General features: G+C 41.1%; 1 protein-coding gene and 1 long non-coding RNA gene across 3 annotated transcripts in view; one reads left to right on the forward strand and one right to left on the reverse strand.

Moving 5' to 3' along the window:
* Window positions 1–25,213, reverse strand: part of LOC117517599 (cohesin subunit SA-2-like) — an 84,173-nt gene that overhangs the window by 30,001 nt on the left and 28,959 nt on the right. For both annotated transcript variants that reach the window (XM_034178687.1, XM_034178686.1), the window contains exons 2-13: window positions 24,375–24,501; window positions 24,135–24,213; window positions 14,917–15,075; window positions 11,985–12,081; window positions 11,816–11,892; window positions 11,119–11,323; window positions 10,864–11,015; window positions 10,563–10,636; window positions 10,162–10,285; window positions 1,784–1,882; window positions 1,488–1,567; window positions 1,087–1,194 (exon numbers count right to left, since the gene is read on the reverse strand). In XM_034178687.1, the coding sequence (XP_034034578.1) occupies window positions 1,087–1,194; window positions 1,488–1,567; window positions 1,784–1,882; window positions 10,162–10,285; window positions 10,563–10,636; window positions 10,864–11,015; window positions 11,119–11,323; window positions 11,816–11,892; window positions 11,985–12,081; window positions 14,917–15,075; window positions 24,135–24,213; window positions 24,375–24,418 (1,298 nt within the window). In that variant the 5' untranslated portion in view covers window positions 24,419–24,501. The remainder of the gene's footprint in view (window positions 1–1,086; window positions 1,195–1,487; window positions 1,568–1,783; window positions 1,883–10,161; window positions 10,286–10,562; window positions 10,637–10,863; window positions 11,016–11,118; window positions 11,324–11,815; window positions 11,893–11,984; window positions 12,082–14,916; window positions 15,076–24,134; window positions 24,214–24,374; window positions 24,502–25,213) is intronic.
* On the forward strand, window positions 92–18,491 carry LOC117517600. The gene is made up of 3 exons (XR_004562767.1): window positions 92–184; window positions 16,042–16,046; window positions 18,481–18,491. It is a non-coding gene; the product is annotated as an uncharacterized LOC117517600 (long non-coding RNA).

Below are 25,213 nucleotides of genomic sequence, written 5' to 3' on the forward strand. Positions count from 1 at the left end.
GAATTTATTTGTGTGTTTAAAGGTGAGAACAATAAGACTTTGAGATAACGTGACTGCCTTTGGTTATGTTAAAGTGAGAGATGTGCCATGGACACCGGAGCCACACCCGGCTGTTTAATAGCATTACCTGCTGACCGGATTAGTGACTGTGAACGGACAAATGACAGATGAAAGCAACACAAACGTGAAGCTCTTTACAGACTGTCATGTGTTCCTACATTTTAGATTTTTTGACAGGAGACAACTTTGGAGCTGGAGCAGGTGCGATTCTTCATGGCTACTGTATGCGAACACAAGAGGAGAACTCAGCTGGATGCATCTCTCAGGGTATATATTTATTACTTTGTGCTTTTCAATCTTATCTTAAATACTGTGGGATATTACAGTGCTAACATCTATGAATGTATAACACTTAGTGTACACGCAAATAAAAGTTCAGCTCCAGGGAAACAAAATAGGCATTTGTAAGGGCTACAAACGCATCTCATAGAAGAATAGCTTACTGGTTTTGGTAGGGATCTGCACTCTCAGAGTGCCCTTCCAGTTTAAGTTTTCTTTTTTTTTAATCTAAACTGTTTCACCTCTGTCCTGTTATTTATCAGGGCAGGTTTTACATAGTGAGTTACTTCCCCACTCAAGACTGGCACCCATCACAGCTGGGTGTACCAAAGACACAGACAGGTAGCTGAAAACACACATTTTGAATCAAACGCTGGCCTATATTTTGGAAGTTGTACTTCTATCCCATATCACAACTATCCCACCTGCTCTACTTCTTACTCTTGCTTTTTACTTTACTATGAGGATAGGAAGAACTATTAAATCCAAGATGAGTACATGTGCCATTTTCTGTTTATAATAAATAAATAAATAAATCGCACTACAAGCATTTTAGAGCTGTATTCCGGTAGCAGAGAGGCAGAACACTGTGAAATGGAAGCGGAAAAGTAGAACATTCCTTTAGGGTTTTCTCCGTTTAAACTCAAGTTCAACAACTGGCTTAACAGAATAACTTGTTCATACAATATAATGGCATGTGTAACGCAAATTCTTGGCACATTTTAAAGCTCCATTCAATTCACTTACTTCTTAAAGAGAAATTCTCCTGCTGAAACAGCAATGGGCCGATGAGCCGAGTATACCAGATGATACACACTCTCACAATCCTCTGCAGTCAGAACCTCGTCGCTGCTTCTGATGCAAGATGCAACATTCTTAGTCGGCCAGCTGACAATAATAACAATAATCTAGAAATATACTTACAATAGACTAACCAACCTATAAACAATAACAATATGTGAGCATTACTATAAAGTACAGGATTAGTGCCCCTTGGGTGTCAAAACATGAAATCCTTTCTGAAATAGTTTGTATACTTACAGTATTTAATATTTCCAGAATTTAGTCATATTATAGTTTCAAAAACAAAATAAACTGCATACTGTCAAGAACATATTTTGAACCCATTATGAAAAAAGGTTACTCACTGCAAGACAAGTGTTAAAAGTTTAATGGCTTGCACTGCAACATCATATTCTTTGTCCAAAGTCATAGACACAATGCGATCCTGTAAACAAGCACAAATTCATGAGTTCATGTCACGGATAGTCCACTCTACAGGTTTACCTGGATGTAGGTATGTAGTTCATTCTATATAATAGGTCAGGGATAAAATCTGTCACTACAATTCAGTTAAATACAATAGGTGGCAACAAAATTATTTTAAAATGAGAGTTTGCAACACAAAAGAACAACTCATGTAGCGCTGTAGCAGCAGACCCACCTTGAAGCGACTGGTGAAGAGCTCCAGTCGGGCACTGAGGTCTCTGTTGTAGTATAGGCCTTGCAGGGCCGTCAGGCACTTTAGCCGGACTTCACCTTGCTGGAGTTACAGTAGGAAAACATAAAAGATTTCAGTGCTCATCACATATGCTTCTGCCACAATCACAGACAGAACAATGGCAAATTATGTCATTAATATACTTAAAGGCCCCTTCACACATAACACGATTGAAGCCGGATGGTGCATGAAGGAGGAATTACATGCCAGTCATGAAAAATCGAAGCCACCTCAAACACCTCGTACAGCTGTTGCCACAGCCATTTGTGCATACCAGTGGCCGAAAAACAGTGAGTGCCCTGTCAGTGTCCATTAGACCCCTCTCTTGGCAGGTGTCAGCCAAATTCCAGGGGCCACACACGAACATCCAACACCACTCGCTGGGCACTTAGAAAAGGCGTGGCTATTTGTGCTCCCAGCACAAGAGTAGAGAGCAGATGACCACATTCAAGCTGTCTGTGAAAATTGCATAAATTCAACACGACTGTGGCATTTCCAAGCAACAAACATGGGTGTGATTGTGTCGAACCCCCCCCCCCCCAGCATGTGCGCGCACACACACACACCATGAGAATCCAACATTGTCAGCTGTGGCTGGGGGTTCTGGAGCCCGGTCGCTGTCCAGCACAGTGCGCTGCTGGAACAACTGACCGCTGTGTACTGCAACTCAGCTGGTGAACATGCAATGCACATGTGTGGGCAGGCGCTCATGCCCTCATGATATGCTGATGAGTACGTAGAGACACGATCATGAGGACGGGCCAGTGTCTGAGCGCGCAGCACGGTGTGAAAATAATGAGCCGGTCAAGCAGGCTGATGTCACTTCCACCACGTAAATTGTCATTTACATGACTGAAAGAAACAGTGGAAATTAAATAAAACAAATAAGGGTAAAGGCATGAACTCATTCACGTGTGATCGCTTTGCTCATACGCTTCGCTGTGGGCATACAGCGTCTGTCAGCTGACCGCCGAATGTCAGCTGGACCTGACCGTGCACACAAGGTGTTACATTAAAAACATAGACATCAGACAGATGCAGGACATAAAATAATAATACATACATAAAATTAAAATCATAGAACAAAGGAACAGAGTGAGCCTTTTTTTCTGTGACCTGACGGGGTCCAAGACAAATGGGCGTGTCCCTGTGATCTGCAGCTGTTCAGATATCTGTGCTCGCAAGTCACAACTGGAGAACACCTGTAGTGGCTTGTAGAATATGACCACGCATAACTTTACCATGAAGTGCGGACATCAGCATGCTGTTCTCACGTGGAAATAAATTTAAAACACATAGCCTGTCAGCTGACGGCCGCGTCAGCGCACCGCTACGCTGGATGCCACCACGAGGCGCGTGTAGCTGCAGAATTTTCCCACACTGTAATACTTAGAACACATATCACATTTGCAACATGGTCACCAGCGGATCACTGTGCGTTGGACACGCCGTGCCGGCAGGAACCGGCTCTTCGTGACACAAGAGCCGGCTGTTTGTGACATGAGAGCCAGTGTTGCCAACCGAACAGTCCCCCTTAAAAAAAATCGGTCCGTTTTTTGCATCTGCATATGTGTCATTAGCCACGGTTCACGGACTAAAACCTCGTTTCTGCTTAAAACTGCATTCCAGTCATCATCTATCTGAGCAACACACATCTGAAGCTTTTGTACAACAATCATTTCCACATAAATTCAGCATTATTTGATAATAAAAGACGGTGGAAGCTATCAGAGCACTGTGGCTGAATGAGCTGCTCGCTGATACGCTCACTGTGCGTCGGTCATTTCAAAGCGTCATGGATTTTCGCTGAGTTTCTGCTTCCAGTGGCTTCATTTCTGTTTAAAACAGACTTTAGAATGATTTAAGAGGTTTTACCTTTATCATCTGATGGTTAATAATCCAATTAATCCATTCTATTGCTCTGGGTGAAGAGACTCTGTCTTAGACATGCTGCTTTGGTCTGAAATGATGCATGCGCAGATGCAAAAGGCGGACCATTTTTTAGGGGCAGACCGTTCGGTCTGCGACACCAGTTCTTCATGACATGAGAGCCGTCTCTTTGTGAGACGAGAGCCCGGCTGATGTCTACATGAGACAAACACATCAGGTAATTCATGTAAAACATAAAAGGGAGAACAGTAGTCCATGTCATTTCATTACTTCCTGGTGTATGTCTAGGCGGAGGATAAGTCTGCTCTTTATAACAGGAATGAAGTACTATTAAATTGTGTTTTGTTTTGTTTTTGCTCCGCAGCTGTGTGAATGACTTTCCACATGCTCGCACTGTGTTCGTGGGCGCAAGCATGAGCGTGCACAAAACCATCAACGCAGTATCATGCACGCCTGGCCAGCCGTGTGTCCCTCCCGACAGCAGGTGGAATGTTTCGCGGTTCCCCATTTTGTTTGTTTTGTTCGGGGATTTACAGCTGGTTTCTGCTTCTTTTGTCTAATTTCGTGTTATGTGTGAAGGGGCCATAATAATACACAATCACAATTATTTATTCATTCATTTTCTGCTGCTTATCTGGGTCCAGAATGCAGTGGCAGCAGACTAAGCAGCCTATCCCAGACTTCCCTATCCCTGGCCAGGCCACTCTAACTCTTCCTGGGGGATTGCTAGGCATTCGTAAGGCAGCTGGGAGCTCATCCCAGGGACCTTCTACCAATTGGACGTGCCAGGAAGACCTCCCTAGAGAGCCGTTCAGGGGGCATGCTCACACCATGCCCAAACAACCTCAGCTGGCTTCTTTCGATGCGAAACAGCAGCAACTTCACTCCAATTCCCTCACGAATATTTAAATGTCTCAACATGCTCTTGAATGTATGACCAGATTCTAGGGATGTGGAGATTAATCGATACGAATCAGTATCTAGATACAAACATGCGCAATGTGAGTGCATCGATTCATTCAATGTGCATCGATTCAATTGACGGGTTAAATTGGGCTGGATTGCTCGCTGCCTGCTTGCATCAATTTTTTCCAAGGCACATTGAATGCACCGTGGATGGTTCCGGACACTGGAGCAGCTGTTATTTTGATGGTGTTTATCCACTGTAAACTAATTTTACCCAAGGGTAAAATAATAAATTGAATCTGAATCTGACTCAGAAAATAATTATTTCTCTACATTGATTACAGACAGCAGCGAGTTTGTCGTCCGGTTGAAGCTTGAAGCAACGAAGCAGCGCTTCGACCCACTGTTCGCTGGTTCTCTGCTTAGCTAGTTTTCAGAAGTGACAAGTCCACTGGTGTCAGCACCAGCCAATGTGCAAACTGAAGTTGTCCATCAGGTAAAGGAAATAATAATAATAATGATAATCGTAATAATAATATCCCGTTTTGTGGGACTAAGTGCGCAGCTCCAAAGAGCCGTGTAGATTTTGATGGCAATTAGCAAATCGCCGTTTTAAATCAAATGACACCTCTTTCCAAACGTTACAATACAAAAAATAAACTACAACCGACCAAACCCAGGGTTTTTTCCCCAAAATGAGACATCCTGCATATTTTATGAATTACATCCTGATGTGCAGCAGCCAGCTGAAGAGCTCTGCTCAGAGTCTATGGAGTTACAATTGTGTCATTAATATCTGAAAGGAAATGCTTTCGACAAAAACTACAAATTGTTTATTTCTATTTATATCCAGAGATCTAGTATTCATCATGTACATCAAGGATCCAGTGACCATGTACAGATTCTACTGATTTTTATTTACAGTATGTCCAGAGATCAAGGATCCAGTGACCAATTTCATATTTATTTACTATAAGCCTCAATGTTGTTGTATTACAACGTTTGTAAGAGGTGCCATTTTATTTAAAGCAGCAATTTGTTTTGAAGTTATTAATTCCGAACGGACTCTGTCTCAGCAGAGAGTGGTGCAGCGTTTGGAGCTGTGCCAACGCAATGGAGGATGATTCTCATTTCTTGACTGCAACAAGACATGAGTCCCAGTTAGTGACTTTAATCCACACAAAAGTGACTCACATTATTTTAATGGCTTTGAGAGGGGTTAAGAAGCGGACTTGCCATTTCTGAAGAGCAGCAAATCAAAGAACCAAGGAGCTAGTGGATCGAAGCATTACTTCATTGGTTCACCCTTCAAAGTGGTGGCGCACTGCAGAAACAGTTGATTACAGAGCCGCTGCAGGGTCTGTATTCGATGTAGAGAAATGCTTATTTTCCAGACAAACACTCTCAAAAACAACGGCTGCTCTGAAGGGCCGATAAGGGAATCGTTAAGCAAAAACGCTATTGATATCGGTGGATCGAATCATTTCTTAACGATACTCAAAAAGAACTCGTTCTCAATATCCAACCCTAGTATCGTCAGTATCGACATGTATCGCAATAGAGTTGTATGTAAAAGTTTGGGCACCTCTGATGATTTCTGTGATTTTCCTTTATAAATCATTGGTTGGAGTCCATGTGGCCCTCAACTTTAACAAGATTCCAAGTCACAAGTGAAAATAGTTTGATTTAGTTTTGTTAAGCTGTACAGAATTTTTTAGTCTCTTCATGGTTTAGAAATATAGCTGTGCGACTTTGTCCAAATGCTAAGCTAACTGTTTCAGTGCAGAAGACTCCCTGTTCAAACTCCACTCCTGCCACATTTCTCCATGTAACATGGAGTTGTGTCAGGAAGGGCATTCGGCATAAAACCTGTGACAAATCAACATGCAGATCCATGTCAAATCTGCTGTGGCGACAGTGAAAACAACGGAGCAGCGAAAGGGACGCATTTATGAACTCAAATGAACAAGTTAAGTTAAGTGAAAAGATGTGGATGCTCTTTAGAGTTTTGGATTCAGGCTGTTGCTCGGGCTAAAGTACTAAGATTTAGCTGTGCAACTTTCTGTAAATATTTGCCCCGCAAATTAAACTTAAGATACTACAATGTGATGACTGACATTGGAATGTGGCAGTCAAGTTGTTCACATTGTGGTAATCACAACACAAAATATGGTCAAAATATGGGGGGGGGGGCTAGGAAGAGGTTAGGTAGTGTGCCTTAATTGAGTGACATCAACTCGGAGCATGGCGCCATTTTGGTTCCAACTGCGCTGAACTACTGGATGAACCTTTAATGTTTTCAACATTTTTTTTATCATTTTTAAACCACATACAGCAACACATCCAGGTACAGGTGCTATCAAAATAAATATAAAAATAGTTAAGCTTTCAAATTTACAATTTGTGATGATTTATTAAATTAATTTAAAGCCTGATTTATGCTTTTTATGAGTTTTACTTTACGTGGGACTGAACAATAAATTTACCTGATGAGGGTGCGGAAACACGAGCACATCACCCCCATCCTTCACACCCTCCACTGGCTTCCTATTCACTTCCATATAGAGTACAAGATCCTTCTGCACACCCACCACTGTCTCCATGGTGATGCCCCCACCTACCTCACTGACCTCCTCACTCCACATACCTCTGGCAGAACCCGGTCAGGCCAACAGCACCGTCTGCTCCCGCCCAGGACACGGCTCAAGACCATGGGGGACCGGGCCTTCGAGGCTGCTGCTCCCCGCCTGTGGAATGCCCTCCCAGACCACCTCAGGGCCCCACAGATGGTGGATGCTTTTAAGAAAGGTTTAAAAACCTTCCTTTTTAGAAAAGCTTACAGCTAGTTTTTAACTAATGTATGTATGATGTATTGTAATTTTATCCTATCTTATCTCTCTTATTGCTGTTTTATGTGCACCTTGAGATTTGCATTCAAATATAAAGTGCGGTACAAATAAAATTTATTATTATTATTATTACCTCTCAAAGCTTTGATGATGAAGTTGCTTCCATCCCACACGGCTGACTTTATTTTCCCAAATTTTTCTTCTGTTTGGAACTGAAGGGAATCTGTACATCTTGAAGCCCTTGCTGTGTTTATTTGTGCCTCCAAATGCACAGCAACCTGGCATTTTCAGCGAATAAATAAGTAAAATAGCTGGATTTACATGCAGATAGATTAACAGCGAATGCTATTTTGAGCCCGAGATGGCACCATGAGTGACATGACCATTTGTTTTTTCCTCATCATGTTGCCACAATTAAGGCACACTAGAGAGGGGTGCAATGAAGTGTTTTAACATAGTTTGCCGTTTGTGAACTGCTCCTGTTGTACATGAAGAAGCTGACTGAGATCTGTGAAGTGTTCATAAGATTATTTTATTCACACAGTTCTGTGGGTTTAACACCTATATATAGAGTCTGGTTTAATTGTGCTGTACATGTGCACAAAGGCATGTTCACAACGGTCAGAATGAGGAGAATAACAGTTTTTAAACAGTCCTTCCATTTACCGGTGTTCAGTGAACACCATCAGATGTTTTAGGAACATGGCACTATGATGTTCATGCATACGACTGGAGCCTCATGAACATCATTATATCTTGAGTATTTGTGCAACTCTATACAGTGTGCCAATCTCGAGAAAATAAAGATTAAAAAAGGCCAGCTCCAACGAAGGAAGTGATTCCTCAGAGTTTTGTGACAATCATATTCAAGTCCAGAACAAACAAATGTATACAACAGAAACACTGCTTCAGTCTTTCTTCTGATCATGAAAATGAGTTGTCCCAAATACGTCCTAACTAACCCTAACCTTAAACCAAATACTATTTTCTTCTTCTGCTAGTTCTAAAGAAGTAGTATTAAGAAGTGGAAGAAGAAAAACACACTTATTTGTTTTTAAGAAAGTATGTTTTGTTTATAATTGGAAGGCCATACTTAGAATTACAAATAATTTAGTTATGTATTTTTAATTAATTTATTTATTTTTGTTTAGAAGAAAATGTAGTCCAAATATGTTTTCCCAAATACGTTCTGTGCGAAAACTACGGCGACGTGGAGCTGCCAGCCATATAAATATAATTTGACTCAGTAACATGTAATAATGTGAAAGGTTTCATGTTATAACGTGATATTTATTACGTTATAACGTGATATCTATCACGTTATTTTGTGATGCACAACTATCATGTTATTTCATGATATGGTATTTTCACGTTTTATCGTGAAATTATCATGTTATTTCGTGATGAGAAATTATCACGTTATTCCGAGATATGAATCTATCACGTTATTTCATAATATGAAATTATCACGTTATTTCGAATTATGAAATTTTCATGTTATTTTGTGTTATTTTTCATGTTATCACGTTATTTCCTGGTATTTTTACATTATAACGTGAAAACAATATGGTTTTACTTTGATACACAGCCATATACCTGTTCTGCTATTCCGCCACTAGAGGGCGCTAGAATACCAGTAAAGGGCGCTACTTATCTAAGGCTGTTTGATTTTTTTTTTTACTCTTATAGTGAAAACAAATAGCAAAAGTATTGGCTCATGCTTTTTATTCATCCTTAAATCCCCCTACATCACAGACGAGCCATGTTCCTTGACGGAACCTGGGAAGTGTTGAAGCGCTGAATTACCTGAATAGCCTACATATCATGAAATAACATGATAAATGCTTAACACGAAATAACGTGATAGTTGCATATCTCAGAATAACGTGATAGTTGCATATCTCGGAATAACGTGATAGTTGCATATCATGAAATAACATGATAGTTTCTTATCTCGGAATAATGTGATAATTTCATATCACGAAATAACGTGATAATTTCTTGTTATAACGTGATAATTTCTCGTTATAACGTGAAAATAGCGCATCATGAAATAACATGATAATTTCATATCACGAAATAACGTGATAAGTATCACGTTATAACATGAAACTTACATGATACTGAGACAAATATATATTAGGGCTTGGCAGCTCAGAGCTTCCGTAGAAAACAACAAGAAAATTACTAGTGAGTTAATTATCTTTTACAAATGTACTGCAAAAACAGTTTTCAAATGTTTGACTATATTGCATGTTTACCTTTTTAGAAGCTTAAAGAAGCAATTTACTCATATTTTGTGCCTGGTATAATATTAATTAGCTTGTTAGCTCTTCGTAAGGCTGGGTGTGTCTTTTAGGGAAGTGATGGTCTAGTGGTTAAGTGTTGGGCTTGACACCAGAGGATCCTCTGTTCAAATCCCAACCTGACCCCCCCCCCCCCCCCCCCCCCAAAAAAAAAGAAAAAAATCATTAAGGACCCTTCAGCAGTGTCCTTAATCCCCTGACATCGGTGTGTGAGTGTGTCTGTGTGAATGTGAGGCATAATTGTAAAGCTCTTTGAGCGTCTGATGCAGATGGAAAGCGCTATATAAATGCAGTCCATTTTTTACCATTTGCAGCTCATCACATTATTTCATTACCAAAAGCAAATATCAACTATCAAACATTAGTTTACCTTATCGTGTAACGTCCAGCCAACATACTTCAGATAGCTGTCATTGAGGAAAGCATCACTGTACAACTTCATCCACACCCCGATCTCCTCAATGCAGCTAGCTCGGATTTCAGCAATGGCATCACTGACAAACACAGAACCGACTCAAATTAAGCATAGACGCATATAGTACTTTCCCTTTGTTTAAACAAAACACTTTACATCAGCAAAAGCCTACAGTTTGAGGTTTCTGAAGATAAATCATATGGTTTTAAAGTGCTGCTGACATTAAATGTACACTAGAGGGCGCCAAGAAGCCAAAAATCTTAATTAAAGCAACAAATGTTTGTTCTGACTGGTTCAAAAATACACCACAATGAAATCTGAGTCTGCATATGCAAGTGTAATTACTATTCACTTACCGATATCTGTGAACAAATACTCCTTTGAAAATTGCATTCATCATGTTTTCAATTTCATCTTGATTTTCTTGAAGCTGAAATAAACACAAAATGATCCTTTTAAAAATATTTTATATAAAAACAGTAAAAATTTCTTATATAACATTGAGACATTTTAAATACACTCATTGATCACTTGTGAAATGTGTCACAAATCTTTAGGATTGTAATTTTTATGAAGCACTAGTGTCTGGAGTGGCGGGTAAAATATAGCTGCAATTTACGTCTCCTCCAATGTTCCACAAACTAATATTCTCCTCACCTCTTTACGCTTTTGTAACAGGAGCTCCAACCTATCATTGGCCCTTTTTCCAATGACCTTGTTCCTCTCAGCTTCATACTGCCTCTGTGTGTTGTCCATGTTAATACTTAGGTTCAAAGCGACATTTACCAGCGCCGTCATCAACTTCATAGCTGTCAAAGGTGACAAATAAGACGCACGACTGAAAATCAACTGCTTCCAAACAACAGGAAGAGAAACGTGTAGTTCTAAGAACATTTCAGACATTAAACTGACCTGCTAATGTGCTCGTATGTCTGAACGCTCTGACCTGTGAGTCAGACAGGCCAGTGAGCAGTGAGATGATGGTGTCCATCATGTATTCATCGTAAATGATGCTGTACTGACACTGACGCACCAGAACAGCAATGAAGTCACAAAAGCTTATTCTGAATTTCTTCCACTGTGGCCCTGACAGAGTTAATGGATAGTCACCACTGTCCTGTTTGACAACAGACAAAAAGAGTCAATGGTGTCACATATGCTCTGACAACCTCACTTCTCTGATCATTAAGAACTTGCGCAGATAAAATTGAAAAACAACTATTTTGCTTCCTGAGCAGTATTTACTGGATTCTGGGCTGCTGATGAAAATCTTAACTAAAAAAAAGGGACTTTCCCAGCTGAACTAACTCAAATGTGTCAGTACCAATGTGCAATTAAACATACCATGTTTCTCTTCAAATGTATAAATTTAATTTAATCTATTTCTCCAAATCCCTATATGATACAATGAATATAAAATTGTTTTTAGCTGTATAAAAATTGTGTTCAGCTTCACACTGTTCACAGCCTTTTTCCAGGAAGCTTGCAAAATGTGTTTCATCCCTTCGCTAAAATCTGTCTTTGTGTTGTCTAGTCTGACTAATAGCTACACAGATTTATGGTGTCATTAAAAAAAAAAAAATCATTGTAACAAGCCAGACTGCAGCACCTCATCAAACTCTTCTGTCATCCTTCGGATGATCTCAGAGTTTTGCATATGTCTGAACATCTCTGCACTCACAGCACCTGTGAAAACAGTCAAAAATGGCAACATTTATTTTTATGACCAGACATTCCTGACATACAGCACAGTTAGGCACATCATCACAAGTAGGTACCTTTACATCCAGAGCACTGAATGAAGAAGTTGATCAAGTCCAAGAGAGCTACGTCTCTGTCATTTTTGTAGGCCTCAATCCAGTCATCAACAACAGACTACAAAGTAAAACAACCATAAGACTTCACTGAAAGGGTGATCATATGGACTGTAAGAACAACAGAGGTATCACACTGCTCTCTGTGCCAGAAAAGATGCTTGCAAGGATTATTTTTAACAGAATTAAATTCCAACAACTTGCTGCTCAACAACAAGAACAGTCTGGCTTCAAGCCCAACAACTCAGCTGTTGACCACATTTTAGTCCTGTGAGTACTAATAGAACACAAGCATGAATATCAGCAGTGCTTCTTCTACAGACTATGCTGATTTTCAAACAGCATTTGATTCTGCTGGTCACAGTGCTCTCTGCGATATCCTAAGAATGTGTGCGCTCCCCAAAATGTTACTGGACATCATAGCCAACTTACACAGGGATACTGTGAGTGCTGTGTGGAGTAGATGCAGAGACTCAACAGTTTTTCCCAGTGAAACCTGCCATTCATTAGGGGTGTGTTCTGGCTCTGACACTGTTCAATGCTTGGATGGACTGGGTGTTGAAATTGTTGTGAAAACCAGTGACTTGGGTGTTTTTGTGGACGAAAGCTTTACTGACCTTGACTTTGCAGAGAATGTGGTGATCTTTGCGGAATCAACGAATACTCAGCTTCACTCTTGTGAAGCTGAGTGAGAAACCCAGAGTGTCTGTTTTTGCGATTATCCTGGATCAAGACTAAGATTCAGGCTTTTAGCAAGTTCTTGATCGTAGTCATTGTAAGTACAGTTGTGCTCAAAAGTTTACATACCCTGGCAGATTTTTCTCTTTTTTTTGGCAATTTTTCAGAGAATATGTACAATAAAACGAAAACTTTTTTTACTCATGGTTAGTGGTTGGGTGAAGCCATTTGTATCACCAGTTATCCATCTTCACGATGAAGTGGTATAGAGGAGGATTTTCTTAAAAAGAAGACCTGAAAGTTTAGCTACAAATTGCCAGAAGGTACATCTGAGATGCAAGCCTGGATTTGATCTGTTGTGGTTAAAGAAGATCCTGCTCTGCTCTACTCCACTATGAAGCTAAGAGTAGTGATGCAAAATGCAAAGCTTGCACTGTGCACAATTTCTCCAATCACAGCCACATAAGCCCATAACTTCTCCTGGGTTGCTTGGGTGTCTTGGTGGTTTTCCTCACCCTTCTCTTTCTTGCACAGTCACTCAGTTTTTGAGAACTGTCTATTCCATGCAGATTTACCATAAAGTGCCATACTGTTTGTATTTCTTTGTAATTAATGTAAATAAAGTCCAAGACATATTCAGTGGCAGCTTTACCATCAGAGAGCCTCGTCTACAACTACCACAAAAAAAAAAAAAAAAAAAATCATTCATATTCTCTGAAAAATGGCCAAAAAACTAAACTTCTGCCAGGGTATGTAAACTTTTGAGCACAACTGTATATATGGTAAAAGTGTTTTTCCAGGCATTCACTTATCTCTGCAGTGACATACATATCTTTGGGTCCTTGTCCTTTGAGATTGAGAGGCACCTACAAGTCACTTCAAAATACAAGTCACAGCACGAATCAAAGAAGTAAAAAAAAAAGTGGAAGAAGTTACTTATAGTCTGGTAAATACATTAACTCCTTGCTTTAAGTTGCTGGTTAGGGTCCAAGTCTCACAACCATACAAGTCAGCAGCAGCACCCTAAAGACTTGGACCTTCACTCTCCTGCAAAGATATCATTATCTCCAGATACCGCTGTCCAGCAACCATGACTCCATGAGCTCTTCCCAGGAATCTCTCAAACAATGAGAATCCAGAGATATGACTGCAACTGCCAAGAAAAATTAATCTCTCTACACAGTTGACACTTTCACTGCATGTAAATACATTTCTGAAGGCAAATCCAGAACGTCTTTAAAAGCCTGGATCTTCAACTTGATCCAGGACCATCGCAGACCCATACACTTTGACTGCTCATTCAATATCTCAAGTGTTGCAAACAGGGTATCCATTGTTTCTGCAAAAATGACAGATTTCACTATCAAAGTCAGCAAACCTTTCCTCTAGAACACAGACATATAAGTTGCTGGTTTCCACAAGTCCATGCAAACCCTGAACATTATAGGAGCCAGAACTAGTGATGCGCAGGCTGATCCAAACTGCAGCTGCTTAACAGACACCTGCACAATTTAGAGAGTGAACATGGAGACCGTATAAGTGGAAGATCGGATAATTTGACATTTAAAAAGCACACTTCAGAGAGAAGTAAGGAACGGACATATCTGGAGAGGTTGTTAATGAAGAGGACAGTACTGCTGGTGTCATTCTGTACACTAACTGTGATGCCATTTTGTGGGTCGGGGATCATTTTCACTTTCAATTTCAATGTATTTTCATTTATATAGCAACAAATCACAGCAAGGTTGCCTCAAGGTGCTTCACACAAGTCAGGTCTAACCTTACCAACCCCCAGAGCAACAGTGGTAAGGAAAAACTCCTTCTAAGGAAAATACCTCAAGCAGACCAGACTCAAAGGCGTGACCCTTGGGCCATGCTACAGACATAAATTACAAAAAATTTTGTATTTATTTTTAGTTGTCTTTATTAATAATTGTGGTATGAATTGGGGTCACATTGAATTAAAGCATCAGTCAGGTTTGGGGGTTTACTCTTTTCTACTCTACTATTTTATTCTTCCTTTTTAGATATACCTTTGTATACTGGCATAGTTCCACCTTAGAATTGGAATATAATATATAAGATATAACTTACTGAATTTTCATGAACACAAAAATGTTCCAATGTGGACCATAAGTTATATTTTCACAACTATGAGTAAAAAGAAGGCACAAACAAAACAGGCCCCAATTTCCTCACCAAAGCAGCGTGTACCCACCTGTGTGGCACTCTTCCCCAGCTTAACCACCTCAAACAGGGACATCGTCTCCATCCCATTTTCCTGATGATGTCCATTCACCCAGCCAATACCAGGGAGCTTTCCCACTCCTCCAACTTTGGTTTTATCTCCAAACACCTTCTTTCCTTTCTTGACTGCCTGTTTGACAGCAACATATTACAAGTGTTAACCTAAGGATGTCGTAACATATACATTACATGAGAATTACAAACCTGTTAGGATTACTCTCAAACATGACATGCACGTGCATCTCAAAAAAATCAGAAATTGTGTAAAAATTCAATACTTTTTGTCAGCTAATTCACAAAGTGAAAATATAGTTCAGAATCACTACATATAAACTGTTTCAAGCATACATTAAAAAAGTCTCAAAAATAAAAAACAAATTCAAAATATTAGAATATTTAATTTCAAGTTAAATTAACTTGCTGTTTATACAGTATAAATACCAAGAATCTCTCAGTCTGGTTCAGCACAAACAACTGCAATCATGGGGAAGACTAGTGAGAACTCTGCCTGCAGGAGAACTCGGCCAGGGTTAAGAGCTCAACCCAGGTTAGGGTTAGGGGTAGTGTTAGCCCCGGGCCCACTTCACACCCAGGCCCGAGTTCGCATCAGGCCAACTTCTCCTGTATCCCTGGCAGTGTTGCCACAGTTACTTTGAAAAAGTAATCCAATTACTGATTACTGATTACTCCTTGAAAAAGTAACTTAGTTACTTTACTGATTACTCAATTGTAAAAGTAACTAAGTTAGATTACTAGTTACTTTTTTTTTTAGTTACTCCTGTATACATGGTCACTGATATCATTTGGAATATCCCCATCTTTACAGTGACGCACGTCTTCCACTGGTGCTTGATTTGGTCTGGCGTTCGTGCAAATCCTGCTTCGTGTAAAACCCCTCACTACACACTTTTCTCAAACAGGCATTAACATTTTTCTCACTTTTCTCTCCTGCGGGCTGCCTCCACATCAAAACAGCAAGCGTAGTCTCTGGACCTGTTGCCAGATTTGGCACAGCTAAGCACAGCAGAGAGGGAGGCGGTGTGAATGGCCCGCTGCGCTGTTTGCCGAGCCCGCAGACACGGTAAGTGCATCGGAGGCAGTGTGAGCAATCGCGGTGATATGCCGACCGGTGCCGCAACCGGCCCGCCTGATAAGGACGCAGAACACAATGCGCCGTTTACATCTGCTTCTGTGCTATCCGGTGGGTTGTGCGTGCCACATACAAGTAGTTGCCGTACTCAAAAGACCAAGACTCCTTGCGGATAGGACATGTGCAGAACACAAAATAATGTTCCTTTCTATGGGGATATCCCGATGCGCATTTATATGACCTGATATTCGGGTTAGAAAAGGAGTAACCCAGGGGTCTTATTCGGGTTTTTAAAAACCAGAATATGAGCATATTTGGGTTTTTGCGGGTGTTTACATGGGCGTGCACAACCGGGTTATTGCTAATATTCCGGTTATGAAAGGGTTATTGGCTGCATGTAAACGTAGTCAATGATACTTGTTTTGCCAAAACTCATTTTATAGTCACCCTTTCTTGACTTCATTGAAAATAAATACTTGTTTTATAAAAAGTAAAATAAAGACCTCTTTGACCTCATATTTAACTGATGACAGCACTGTAACAGTAAAACTTGCAATTTCTAACCTACATTGTTTATAAATGTAACTATTAAATTCTTTCTAACATTTTTCTAACATTTAAATTCTCTCTAAACATTTTACTTGTCGAAATTATTATTATTATAAGTAGTATTAATAGTTGTAAAAAAAGGCTTCAAAACTGGACCTTTAATCTAGGGGTGTTGCGGGGGGGGGGGGGGGGGCACATCCCTGCCCCACGCCCCTTTCCATCTGGATTCGCCCCTGCTTTGGCGTTTGAGCACAAAGAATGGATAACATTTATTTATGCAGAAAACATGACCAGATTTACAGGTAAGAAAGACTTATTGCGTTTTCACATCATGTGGTCCTCAAAAAGAGAGTTTAGGTGCATTTGAGTGGAAAATAGAGTTAACTGTTGATGCGTTGCGGAGGATCAGCTGTTTTTAACGAGTAGATACGGAGCGGCTCAGCTCAGAATTCTAAATAAAGGAGGAAAAAAGCATAAAAATGTCTTTGTAAAGCTCAGTGCAGGTGTGCTGTTGTCACCATGCTTTAAGAGGTGAGGAAGAGTCGTAGCTGCTGCAGAAAACCGTGGATGAAAAGCTCACAGCTCGCTTAAAGTGGGCAGTTCAGTCGAACCCTGACCTCCTGCCCACGGACCAAGTTTAATGCTGCTATCGACCCACAATGCAAAAATAATAGTAACGCACACTGACTTGGAGAAGTAACTTTAATCTGATTACTGATTTGGAAAGATTAACGTGTTAGATTACGTGTTACTAAAAAAAGTGGTTAGATTAGAGTAAGGCGTTACCGGCATCACTGATCCCTGGTGAGTTGACAGTTGTCCAAAAGACACTCACTGACACCCTCCACAAGGAGGGTAAGCCACAGAAGTAGGGGCTGACAGATATGAATTTTTAAGGGCTGATACCATTATCAGCAAGGTTTGCAGGCCGATATTGATATTTGAGGCCAATATTTGCTTGCAGTAAAAAGTGCCAAAATTTATTACAGGGTGTCCCAAAAAAAAGTGCTACAAAAATAAAGCCACAGAAAATCTATACACTTTTGGATACTGATATCTGTCATATGCCATCTTGAAGCATAGCTCCGGGAATTTTATCTCTGGTGTTCATTTCTATTTTCACCTCAGTTTGTAAGAGTTTTGGCATTCATATGATGTGCTCAATATGTGCACGGCGGCGGTTCAGACATTCATCCTGACTGCAAAGGTTCCCATAACAATTTGAAATTTCTTTACAATCCTCCATATTGTCTTTCTGTCTGGAGCTTTTCTAACTGCAAAATGACATTGAAATTGTCGTTGGGTTTGCACGACTGATTTGGTCTCAAAGTACAGCAGAATTCCACCCATTTCCCTTTTGCTTGACTGTAAGTGGCATCCTCACTGGATCAGTCTCAAACTACATCAGTAGAAATACCTCACATATATCTTGATGTCAAAGAAAAAAAAAAAACAGAATTCAGATCAGCCATAGCAGAATTGGAGTGAAATGATTTTGTGGCACCTTTTTGGGATACCCGGAACACAAAACTTTGTTTTGCAGCATATGTTTAACTGACAGAACCTTTCAACATGACCTTCACACAAAAAGTGCAAGGAGCTACAGATAACATTATTATGAAGTTGAACAAATAAATAAATACAGCCAAGACAGCTCCAGTCTGCACACTGCTACCTTCTTCTATCCCAGTCTGTGGGACAGCAGCCTTCAGCACCGACGAGCTGAACTTCTCTAACAAATCAAGCAGTGTTGTGGGCAGGACTTTGCAACAAACCAAAAAGCAGTGATTCCTAATTTAAGAGTGGTATGGGCTAATAGCCCCTTAATGCCTATTTGCTCCATATGATGGGTACTTCTCAGACATCAACTGGTCTATACAAGGTCTATTAGAAAAGTATCGGACCTTATTATTTTTTTCAAAAACCATATGGATTTGAATCACGTGTGATTGCGTCAGATAAGCTTGAACCCTCATGCACATGCGTGAGTTTTTCCACGCCTGTCGGTTGCGTCATTCGCCTGTGAGCAGGCTTTGAGTGAGGAGTGGTCCACCCCCTTGGCGGATTTTCATTGTCAGGAAATGGCGGAATAATTTGGGCTTTTTTTCCATCAAAATTTTTTCAGAAAGTGTTAGAGACTGGCAGCTGGAAACCATTCGAAAAATTTATCTGGCTTTCGGTGAAAATTTTATGGGCTTCACAGAGAATAAGGACTCTTATTACAGCTTTAAGGACGGCTTTAAGGACGCTCGGCGAGCCGCGCTCCGTGCCGCCATCGAGAGCCACAAACCACCGGATCATTTCTAAAAGGATGGCTCTGTGGAGCCGGAACGTTGTGTGCACTTTCTCTGGTTATCACAAGAGCTGGACATCAACCATTTTCCGGCAGATTTCACTTTTAACAAGAGATGTTGTCATGGAAAGCCGAGCAGAGGCTTCGCGCGTCACGACCGATTTGCTGATGGAGCGAGACAAAGGAACACCTCCGTTTTGGTCTCACAGGACGGCTTTGAGATGGCATTCAGACAGCTGTCGGTGGTTTTTCTATCAGAGTGATTATCTGAGAAATTGTGGATGTGCCTGAACATGCCAGAACATGTCCCGTGAGGCTTCATCACGGCATTGCTGTGCACCATGCGGCACCGCCGCGACGCGCGGAATTCCTCCGCATGTCTGTCTCAATGTGCCGAAAAAGTGCTGATGTCCACGTCTTTTCACAATTCCTGTGCTAGTCAGACGATGTCCCAGATAAAACACAGCGTCCAGTTTGGAAATGAACGCCACATTCCACTGTTACAGGAGTTTTTGTCATGGAAAGAGGAGCGGACGCTTCGCGCGTCACGACGGCAAGAGAGACAAAGAACACCTCCGTTTCGGAGTGCCAGAAGGACAAGCTGGGACATGTCCAGCTCTCCACAATTTCTCTGATACTCACTCGACTGGTAAGCACTGAAAGGCATGTCCCAGCTTGTCCTTCTGGCACTCCGAAACAGAGGTGTTCTTTGTCTCTCTTGCCGTCGTGACGCGCGAAGCGTCCGCTCCTTTCCATGACAAAAACTCCTCGTTAAAAGTGAACTGGACGCTGTGTTTTATCCAGGACGTCGTCTGGACGAGCACAAGAATTGTGAAAAGATGTGGACATCAGCACTTTTTCGGCAAATTGAGACAGACGTGCGGAGGATTTCCGCACGTCGCGGCACCCGCGACGCGCAAAGCAACGCCGTGATGAAGCGTCACAGAACATGTTCAGGAATGTCCAGGCTCGTCCATAATTTCTTGGATAATCACTCGACTGAAAAACCACCGACAGCTGTCTGAACGACATCTCAAAGCCGTCCTGTGAGACCAAAACGGAGGTGGTTTTGTGTCGGTCCAGCAGCATCCATCGTGACGCGCGAAGCGTCCGCTCGGCTTTCCATGACAAAATCTCTTGTTAAAAGTGAAATCTGCAGGAAAATAGTTGATGTCCAGCTCTTGTGATAACCAGAGAAATTGCACACGATGGTCACGGATCCACAGAGCGATCCGTTTAGAAATGAAATGGTCGCTCAGCCTGTCGATGGCAGCTGGAGCGCAGCGCGCCCCACAGCTGCTGTGGGCCGTCCTTAAAGGGACAGTAACATCCCTTAATGTCTTTGAAGCCCATAACATTTTCACCAAAAACCACCTGAATTTCTCGAATGGTGTCCACATGGATGTGCCTCACAGTTTCTAAAAAAAATTTGATCAAGCAAAGTGGCAGTCTCTCAGCCATTTCCCTGACAATGAAAATCCGCCGAGAGGACTGGACCACTCCTCACTCAAAGCCTGCTCACAGGCGAATGACGCAACCGACAGGCGTGAAAAAAATCACGCATGCGCATGAAGGTTCAAGGTTGGCTCACGCAACCACACGTGATTCAAATCCAATGTTTTGTTTTTTTTTTAAATAAGGTTGGATACTTTTCTAATAGACCTCATATATATATATATATATATATATATATATATATATATATATAGAGTGAGGAAAATAAGTATTTGAACACCCTGCGATTTTGCAAGTTCTCCCACTTAGAAATCATGGAGGGGTCTGAAATTTTCATCTTGGGTGCATGTCCATTGTGAGAGACATAATCTAAAAAAACAAAAATCCAGAAATCACAATGTATGATTTTTTAATAATTTATTTGTATGTTACTGCTGCAAATAAGTATTTGAACACCTGTGAAAATCAATGTTAATATTTGGTACAGTAGCCTTTGTTTGCAATTACAGAGGTCAAACTTTTCCTGTAGTTTTTCACCAGGTTTGCACACACTGCAGCAGGGATTTTGGTCCACTTCTCCATACAGATCCTCTCCAAATCTTTCAGGTTTGGAGTTTCAGCTCCCTCCAAAGATTTTCTATTGTGTTCAGGTCTGGAGACTGGCCAGACCACTCCAGGACCTTGAAATGCTTCTTACAGAGCCCCTCCTTAGTTGCCCTGGCTGTGTGTTTGGGGTCATTGTCATGCTGGAAGACCCAGCCATGACCTATCTTCAAAGCTCTTACTGAGGGAAGGAGGTTGTTTGCCAAAATCCCGCAATACATGACCCCATCCATCCTCCCTTCAATACGGTGCAGTCGTCCTGTCCCCTTTGCAGAAGACCACCCCCAGAGTATGATGTTTCCACCCCCATGCTTCACGGTTGGGGTGGTTTTCTTGGGGTTGTTCTCATCCTCTAAACATGGTAAGTGGAGTTGATTCCAAAAAGCTCTATTCTGGTCTCATCTGACCACATGACCTTCTCCAATGCCTCCTCTGCATCATCCAGATGGTCACTGGTGAACTTCAAATGGGCCTGGACATGTGCTGGCTTGAGCAGGGGGACCTTGCTGCCCTGCAGGATTTTAAACCATGACAGCATCATGTGTTACTAATGTAATCTTTGTGACTGTGGTCCCAGCTCTCTTCAGGTCACTGACCAGGTCCTGCTGTGTAGTTCTGAGCTTTCTCAGAATCATCCTTACCCCACAAAGTGAGATCTTGTATGGAATCCCAGACCGAGGGAGATTGACAGTCATCTTGTGTTTCTTCCACTTTCTAATAAATAATCATAACAGTTGTTGTCTTCTACCAAGCTGCTTGCCTGTTGTCCTGTAGTCCATCCCAGGCTTGTGTAGGTCTACAGTTTTGTCCCTGGTGTCCTTAGACAGCTCTTTGGTCTTGGCTATGTGGACAGGTTGGAGTGTGATTGATTGTGTGTGTGAACATGTGTCTTTTATACAAGTAACAAGTTCAAACAGGTGCAATTAATACAGGTAAAGAGTGCAGAATAAGAGGGCTTCTTAAAGTAAAATTAACAGATCTGTGAGAGCCAGAATTCTTGCTGGTTGGTAGGTGTTCAAATACTTATTTGCAGCAGTAACATACAAATAAATTATTTAAAAAAATCATACATTGTGGTTTACGGATTTTTTTTTTTTTTTTTTTTTTTGATTATGTCTCTCACAGTGGACATGCACCCAAGATGCAAATTTCAGACCCCTCCATGATTTCTAAGTGGGAGAACTTGCAAAATTGCAGGGTATATATATATATATATATATTTGTTTATTTCTTCTGCAGCTTACAAGTCACCATGATACAACTTTTAACTTTGTGTTATGTCTTCAAAATCGGTCTTTTGCGCATTGTCCTTCTGTGTGGCTGCACAGCTTCTGCGCTGCCTTTAGTGACTTCACTGGCGTTATTTCTTCCTTAGCTACACATCCACTTTCACACAGTCACCCAAATTTTAACTTTGTGTTCGTCCAATATTGACTGAAAAAAATCACTATTTTGTGACCTGGCGTTCTGCCTAAATACTCGTTTGAAGCGTGATGATGAGTCACTGCCTCAGTGCGCACACACAGCGGGGTTCATGTGATCCATTATCAAGATATTAAATCAACATACTTTTACATACAACAGACATCAACATAAAACAGACATACTTTTACAGCTAGGAACTGTTTTATCAAGCTATAAAAAAAAAATATTAAAAAGTTACCTTAAGCTGTTTAAAATAAATTCCACATGGAGCAGGAAAGAGAGGAAAAAAGCGTCCAGATGAAACAGTCCTCTGTGATTCCAGAAGCGATTACAGGTGTTTTCAGCATCCAACGCTTGGCATAAAATGATTAATCCGCAACAAAATAATTATTTTATATAGAGTCCAGCGCACAGAGGAGGTGGAATTGTGTGCGCAAGAGGAGAGCTGCTCCAAAAATAGCCTCTCAGGTACTGCGTAGCTGCCAGGTGCAGGGATAATGGGCTTTTAGCAGACTCGTAAGCACCACGCAAATGCCTCTAAGCCATCACAGTAACTCGTACACAAACTGTGCCACGCTGTTGTTGCTAAATTTTGAACTTCTTGAAATTAGCGCCACGCTCAGAGGAGCCTCGTTAACTGAAGATAATGCCTCTAAGAGCCACTCAGAGCCACGAAACTCCCACGATACCTCACGCAGCAAAAAAAACAGGCGGCGTGGCTCCTTATTCATCCTTCATTATTCGGTGGGACCCAGACTTAATAGCGCATTGTTAAGTTCTGTCACGTTGTGAATGAGGGGAATTCTCTCCACACACACACACCCACACACACCCATATCCAACCGTCAGCTGCTCAACAATTCAGATCGCTCCAGTTTGCTCCTCAAAATCCACAGCAGAAGAACTTTGTGATTGCATGCTTCGTTGGGCTCTGTGCCATGGAGTGGCACAGCGAGGAGGAAGAGACTGAGAGCCAGATGTGTGGCTCCATGCAGCTCTTGTCTCGCTCATTTTCCCCAAATATTAGGCACATGCAGCTAGCTAAGTTCTTAGCAACACCGAAAAGAACCGGTTCTCAATACCCAACCCTAAGCATGATTGGTTGGTTGTTGGTTACATTTATTTATAATGAAGTTCACATTTAATCTGCAAAACATCAAGCCTCAATTACAGTTCTTTGTCATAAGGGTCTGATAACAAAATGTTCAGAACCATTGCCATTTTTTATAAAATCCGCACATATATTAGCATCGTAAACTTTTTTTTAATCCCTAATACCTGTGCCCCCCAAAAAACACGCATCAGTCAGGCCCTAGTGGGTACCACCACTGGGTGGTGTCTCATCTCGAGGAACTTTTAGACTGTAATCCACTTCACACTACAAAATCTTGGGATAAGCACGTGCACCAACGGGCCTCAGGGCTAATATAGGACTTACTTCTTTGTTCCCCCTTTTCCTACTTTCTTTTCTCAGACTCATGGTTAGAATTTCAACTTTAGGAATGCAGCAGACATTGTAAAGCTTTGGTAAACCCCTGTAAAAAGCCAGGACAGACCTAGAATGTGATACGTTTGATTCAGCGAGGCTCTCCTGAGTTATCTCTTTCTTTCTTCAACTGACTCCACTGGTAGGATACAAACTGGCCTGTGGACCTTGGATAATTTAAGTCAACTTAAAAGCATCTTGAAATTGGTTCTAGCCTACCTGTTACACTGAATATGAATGAACACAATGAAAATGAACAAAGCAAGCTGTCAGGTTAAAAAAACATACCACGCCTTTTCCGGTCTTGGCATTTTTGCTGTCTGGATCCTCAAGGTCAGTATCTGGAGACAACTGAGATTCTGCCTCTCTGTCCACAACACAAAAAGGCATCACAACCAGAACAAACTAGAAAAATAACATTTCACAATTCTAAGGTTCAAATGACAGCCACTATACTTTACATACACATAATACATTAAAATGCATATTTTGAAGCATGCTACCAAATCTGTGTAGTTTAATTCTTACTGTGGAAGCTGGAAATCTGTTTGCAAATCCTGCGCTGCTATCATTTCTGTAACATTTTCTGAATCTGCTGGAGAAAGTGTTTCCACTGTACTGTCCCCAAAGTAAGAAGGAGTCTTTTCACTTGTACCTGAAAAATAAGATAATAAAGAGGAGTTTAACTGACAAATTTCAACCCCCGCCCCTTGGCTCTACAAAACCATTAACAAAATCACACATAATATTACATATTAAAAGTACAGCGGATGAAATTAACACATTAGTCAGAGGAGCTTAAACCCCACGATGGACAATTCTGGTGATACATCGTTTTTGGAATGCATGCTGCAACACTGCAGGCAATTATTTTGATTAAAGTGACTACATATATTGACTTTTAAACATGTGTCTCAATACTGGATGGCTTCTTTATGGTGCTGTTCAAACAACTGATGTAATTCCCCTGTTAATCCGAGTAATGTGAGTAATAATCTTTGATACATTTTGTGCTTCAGGAATTCATCATTTTATCCTTGTAAAAATTGGTCCACCCTGCCTTCACTGCGCATGCGTCATCAGCCGCAGTTAACGCATTATCACCTTGTTTCTGCTTAAAACTGCACTCCAGTCATCATCTATCTCAGCGACATATATCTGAAGCTTTTGTACAACAATCATTTCCACATAAATTCAGCATTATTTCATCATAAAAGATGAAGGAAGCGATCAGAGCGATGCGGCTACATAAGCTGCTAGCTGTTGCATTCACTGGGTGTCGTTCATTTCAAAGCGTCACGGAGTATCGCCTCATTTCTGCTTAAAACTAACTTTAGAATAATCCATTAAACCAAAGCATTCGATCA

The sequence above is a fragment of the Thalassophryne amazonica genome, chromosome 9, assembly GCF_902500255.1.
Source record: "Thalassophryne amazonica chromosome 9, fThaAma1.1, whole genome shotgun sequence".
Classification (NCBI taxonomy): Eukaryota; Metazoa; Chordata; class Actinopteri; order Batrachoidiformes; family Batrachoididae; genus Thalassophryne; species Thalassophryne amazonica.